The sequence below is a fragment of the Coptis chinensis genome, chromosome 2, assembly GCF_015680905.1.
Source record: "Coptis chinensis isolate HL-2020 chromosome 2, ASM1568090v1, whole genome shotgun sequence".
Taxonomy (NCBI): domain Eukaryota; kingdom Viridiplantae; phylum Streptophyta; class Magnoliopsida; order Ranunculales; family Ranunculaceae; genus Coptis; species Coptis chinensis.
In genome coordinates this window covers 113,617,749-113,623,768 of record NC_141457.1, presented here as the reverse complement: position 1 = coordinate 113,623,768, position 6,020 = coordinate 113,617,749, and the positions used below count along the sequence as shown (strand labels likewise).

Here is a 6,020-nt window from a genome sequence, read left to right as displayed (position 1 = left end):
ACAATCCCATTGTATGTTTCTAAAATATATGCGTTGTTATAACTTATATGCAAACTTTGAGAGGCGTTCGGTATCACCGTAATTTTATTTGATTATTTTTGTGAAATGTGCATCATTAGTCTTATTCACTGAGGGCTGTCAATGGGTTTCGATAATCCGATAACCAATCCGAACCAAATCGATAAAAAACAGTTTGGGTTTTGATAATTTAGTTTGCCTTCTACCTATCCGAAACCGAACTGATATTGGTTTGGTTTGGATTTGCCATCCATCGAACCGATTAGATAGCATTTTAATAATATTTATAATTAATTTTGTATATGTTTATCAATTGTGTAGTTAAAATTAATTAATTTAATTTAAAATTTAATTGGTTTTATAATTTTTGGTTTGGATTTAGTTTGTAATATATCTTATTGGTTCGATTCGGTTTCGGATTAAATATAATATTATCGGTTCGGTTTGGTTTCGGGTTTCTAATTTTCTTACCAGTTTGTGTTCGAATTTTCCAAAATCCGACCCAAACCGATCTATTGACGGCCCTAATAAAGAGTACGATCAACCAGAAAATTGAGTGAGGGTGAGCCAACCCCCACAACCAAACATAAAAAATAAAATAAAAAAAAATAAATAAAATTCTTTTTTTTTTAAAATAAAAATTAACTAGTTAGTTTCCAAAAAATTCATTTAGGCAAAAATACACTAATTACAATTTTTATCAGTTTCTCTTCTACCATCTAATGGGTCATTTACCATGGATTCTAAGATAAATTTTACAAATAATAGAGCACGCAAATGCACCTAGTACCTACCTATATCTTTATCGGAAAACGTGAGAGATATTCAGTGAAAATAATGGCTCCATCGTTATCCTTATTGTGTTCATTTATCTCCTTTTGAGTCCTATAAAATAATTGGTCAATTGCTAGTTGTACATTCCAACCTTCTAATTCCTTCAAACTAATTGATCCAACTTCAGGTAATTGATATACATATAACTATCTAAGTATCTAACACAGGAAAAAAAAATTGCAAACTCCCTTTTATATTAAATTTTCTTTCTTCACTAAGGTATGCCTTAGGGTCCTCAAATTCACCATTAAATTGAAATATGCTGAATTGGTAAGTGGAGAAGGTTTTGAATATTAATTCTTCATATCAACTCTATTTTCAATAGTTTTGCGACTAACGGGTTAAATGGGGCATGGACGTTACCAATGCGACGATGTATGCTAAGGTTACGGAACGGTTTTTTCGGTTTCGACTTTCGAGCACATCATTATTTTTTTCTCTAGAAGTGAGGTGCGCGAGGGTGTACAGGTCTAGAGTGTCAATTGATGCGACGTACGTTTCACTTCTCTCTCTCTTTTTCTCCAACTTCTTATCTCTTCACCAAAATAAAACTTTCCTCACATAACTCCTATTTTCCGATTATCTCTCACGTTCTCCTCATATAACTCCTCTCTCAACACACTTTTTTGCTCCGCTCACGCCACCACTACTATGAGGTTTTTATAGTCTAAATTCCAACGTATTGATAGAATCTGCTAATATCTAAAACCATTATTGTACAGTGGGCGAAAATGCTCATCTGCGATTTCAGGAGGCCACGTCATCACAATTTTTAAGTGGGTACACAAAGTTAATTAAAAATTATGCCAATATTTTGATTATTTGCGAGTCGGTCCCTACTACAATATATATGGGACGTTGGATTTGATGGAGATTGGACAGATGTTCTCGAGATACATATAATAAGAACAAAACAATTACACGCCCCATCTTTAAACCAATTCGCGATCACTGCGAATCATTCAAACACAAAATTTGAATCTAAAAAAAAAAGTTCAACTTCAATTACAATTAGGAATCCTAAAAACCCAAAACACCTTCAACTTCAACTGCTATTAAGCAAACAAAATAAAACACCCAAATATCAAAAGCCACGAGTTGGGTTTTATTTCACGGTTCTATAAGGATATTGGTTCTTATATTTCGATGCATCGATAAAGCTTAATTAGAACATTTGATATCAGAATCCTCTTTTCTTCTATGGTTCTAATGTAACATCTGATATTGCAATTTGCAGTGCAAGAAATCAAACGAAGAAAGCGTCACAGAAGGAAACGAATTGAAAACCAAGAACCTTGCATCATGAGAGGTGTGTATGCTTGAATTTGTTTATTGAATATAAAATCTGAATTGGATTTCCTATCAATGTGCTCAAATTATGAGTATAATATTTCAAAAAGAAAAAAAAGTGGTCTTTGTGGTGCATCAAATAAACGACCTTCACGCCCCGAGGTAGACTAGCTTCCTCAAATGGTAGGCTAAGATGGCGGCATTAGTCATCCTCCTCGGATCAGATTGAAACTATCAATGACGATTGAACATTGTGTACAACTACCTATACTTAATTACCTGTGCATATATTTTTATGATGCATTTCCCCTCACAAGCATCTATTTAAGGTATTCTTGACGATTCATCTCTTTGTCACCCACAATCTTTACACCCAATCGATTTCTTTTCCTTTTGTTTGTTTTTGGTTTTCTTAAAAATATAATGATATCTTTGTCAGCCCACAATTTTATGATGTTTTTTCGTTTTCTTACACCCACTGACTTATCACCCGTTGTTAACTCGGTATTCCTTTCTTTTTGTACCGCGGTCCGTGGTTTCCAGATTATGTGAGTTGACAAACAAACACGCTTAGATACATTTCTTTCTATATCCATCTTGATTTGATGAGTCTAATTTATAGACTTAAAGGCCGTAATGCTAATATGCTATACAAAGGCAAATCAAAATGAGATTCCAAAGCGTCCCATAGGATAGAGTCCTTTGATCACTATGCTATCCTATTCCACGATACCGAAGGATCAAAAGGTACCGAGATTGTTGAGTGTGTCATGCCCGGCATAACCACTACTTGCTCAAAACACTTGCTAATTGTAGTGATTTATTGCAAGCAATTTATGAGAGCTCATTTCTTTTATTTCCCCTTCCTTATGTGTTTGCGTGTGTTTGATACTTACTTGTGTGACCTCGTTTTCTGCAGATAACATGAAACCGGCGGCGTTGGACCGACAGAGAGGACATGCCATATTGTTAGGTCTACATGAAACCGTGTATGGCCCATCCAGTATGACGTATTTCCATCCTTTTTTATAACGGGTTTTATAGTCTAAATTCCAACGTATTGATAGAATCACCGATATGCTATGGTTGTTTTCGACTTTTCGGTAAGTTGGGCAACGACGTGACCGCATGTACCACCCAAATATCACTCTCCCCGGTACCGGTTCAGCCTTCCCAAGTCCCGATTCTCAACTCAACTATTTAAATGCAAGTATGCACCAATTCTTCCCCACTAAGTGACAAAAAAAGTCATCCACTCTCAGCAATATATCTATTTTGTAGTCAACCACGGGTGATTTCTCACAATCTCACCTGCAAATTCATTCCATAACTGGTTATACTAGCAGCGAACAATGAGAGCACCTCGTCCATCACCAAAACTAGGGGTGACTAGTCCAGTCGAAGAAGAATCAGACCCGGTTCGAACCACGCCTAGTGGCATTAGGAAAAAAGGGGCAGGTGTCAGAGCATGGCTTCTCTTAGATTCAGCAGGTCAAGCACAAGTAGTAGAAGTAGGAAAACACTCAATCATGCGCCGTACAGGTCTCCCAAGACGTGACTTACGTATCCTGGATCCTATTCTATCTTACCCATCAACAGTTCTGGGTAGAGAGAAAGTAATAGTTATCAATCTGGAACATATAAAAGCAATCATAACCGCTCACGAAGTTCTTCTTCTTAATTCTAAAGATCCTTCTGTTACTCCTTTCGGTGATGAACTTCAACACCGCCTTTTGCATTTCCATCACGCTACTACCACTAACCAGGAAAGTAGACGAAGTAGTGGTGATGATGTTGACTCGACTAATTTGTACAACTCGGAAGAAAGACCCGCCTAAGGTTCTCCCTTTTGAATTCGTCGCGCTTGAAGCGTGTCTTGAGGCAGCTTGTAGCTGCTTGGAGAGTGAAGTAAGGGTGTGTTTGTTACGATGGAAACACTATGAAAAGGAAAGGAAAATAAGAGTGGTCCACCTTTTCCATAGTTTTTAAGGTGTTTGTTTACCCATGGAAAAGAAATTGGTTTTTCCATATGAAAACAAAATTATGGAAATGGAAAAGGTTTTGTGTCCTTAGCTAACCCCTGAAAATTTTGTGGAAAGGAAATGAAAGGAAATAAATAGATAGGGACTTACTACTAATACACCCATGACCCAACAATACAATTATTCATTTCCATAGCTTTTGCAAACAAACATGATTATTCATTTTTTCAGTTTTGACTTTCCTTTCTCCAGTTTACCAAATATATACTATTTAAAATTATTTCATTTCCATTCCATTCCATAGTGGACCACCCATTTTATTTTCTTTCCTTTCCATGAGTTAAAATTTAACAAACACACCCTAAGTGTGTATAATCTGATTTGATTACGTTTGAATATCTTTTTCCTATAGCAAATTAGCAACTATTAAATTGTGTTTTTTTTATAAAAATAGGCAAGAACATTGGAGCAAGAAGCGCATCCGGCGTTAGATAAGCTGACTTCAAAGATTAGTACACTCAATTTGGAACGCGTGCGTCAGATTAAAAGTCGATTGGTTGCAATAACTGGTCGTGTTCAGCAAGGCCCAAAATATCGATATCGATCAATATATCGGTGTACCAAAAAACCGATATATATCGGATATTTCGGATATATCCATTTTTTTTGGTAACCAGTCCAAACTATTTAAAATATCGGAAATATCGGATATATATCGGAAATATATTGGAAATATCGGATTTATATTTTAAAATGGTCAAAAAGTCAACCGATATATATCGATTATATCGGCGATATAAAGTTTCATATCGGAAATTCCGATATATATCGGGAAAAAAAGGGTTCTATATTCGGTGGATATATGTCGGAAATATCGATGTCGGTGTACCAAAATACCGATATATATCGGTGATATATCGGATATATCGGCAATATTTTGGTCCATGGTGTTCAGAAGGTCGGTAATGTTGTCTGTAATCCATAGGCTGGAGTGTTAGAAAAATGATTTGCTAAAATCCATTTAAATATGAATGAGTAGTTTGTCTCCCAAGTTACCCCCACTTAAGATGAAATGGGTTTTTCTTGAAACAAGACGTAATGTGAGAAAAACCTTTTCAAAATGATGCATTTGTTTGAAACACAGATTATTATGCGGAAAAGGTGCGACCTTTCGAAATGTGCACCGGTTTGAAAAAACAGATTGTATCATGCCGAAAAGGTGCAACCTTTCGAAATAGGCACCGGTTCAAACTTGATCTGCTATATGCCGAAATGGTGTGTCCTTTCAAACATGTGACTTTTCAAATAGTTGCTTACTTTTTTCCCAAGAGTCCTTGTGTTGTTTTTCGAAAAGGCACCACTCACCTATAAATAGTGGATGAATTTGGAGAGAAAGATACACCGCATCACACAGAGTTCGATCTTTCTCTTCTCCCCTCGTTCTTAGTCAAATACTATGTCAGGTTGTGCCGAGTTTATAGAATGAAGTGCTAGCTTTCTATGAAGGAAATCCGTTCTATCTTGGGAGATAGTTTCCCATCAACCTTCAAGCACCGTGTGAGGGGAAAATCGTCTTAAGGACATAGTGTATCTACACTAAGTTCGGATTTAATTAAGAAGTACAAGACACTTCTACAAGACAAAAGGTTTGTATAGTTTGGTAATTGGTAAAGAGTAAGTACAATTAAGTTGTATATTCCTAACAACTTAAAGGCAGTTTTTCTTGATCTTCTTCTTCTTTTACCCAACGTAATTTGTTTTTTTTTTTTTTTTTTTGGTTTAAAGGAATAACAAAGTGTAGTTGTATTTGAGAATATGGCAACACCACCCGTTAGTCCTATTCATTCTTATTCCCCATTCCATTTCCTCATGGGGAGAAGCACGAAAAGTTCAATG

General features: G+C 35.9%; 1 protein-coding gene across 1 annotated transcript; it reads left to right on the top strand.

Annotated features, from left to right (window-relative positions):
* The first annotated feature begins 3,313 nt into the window (after window positions 1-3,313).
* On the top strand, window positions 3,314-5,116 carry LOC147520927 (magnesium transporter MRS2-3-like). The gene is given in 4 exon segments (XM_086594993.1): window positions 3,314-3,931; window positions 3,933-4,050; window positions 4,579-4,704; window positions 5,080-5,116. Coding segments are annotated over 4 exon segments (711 nt in total). The 5' UTR covers window positions 3,314-3,494; the 3' UTR covers window positions 5,110-5,116.
* Window positions 5,117-6,020: the final 904 nt, after the last annotated feature.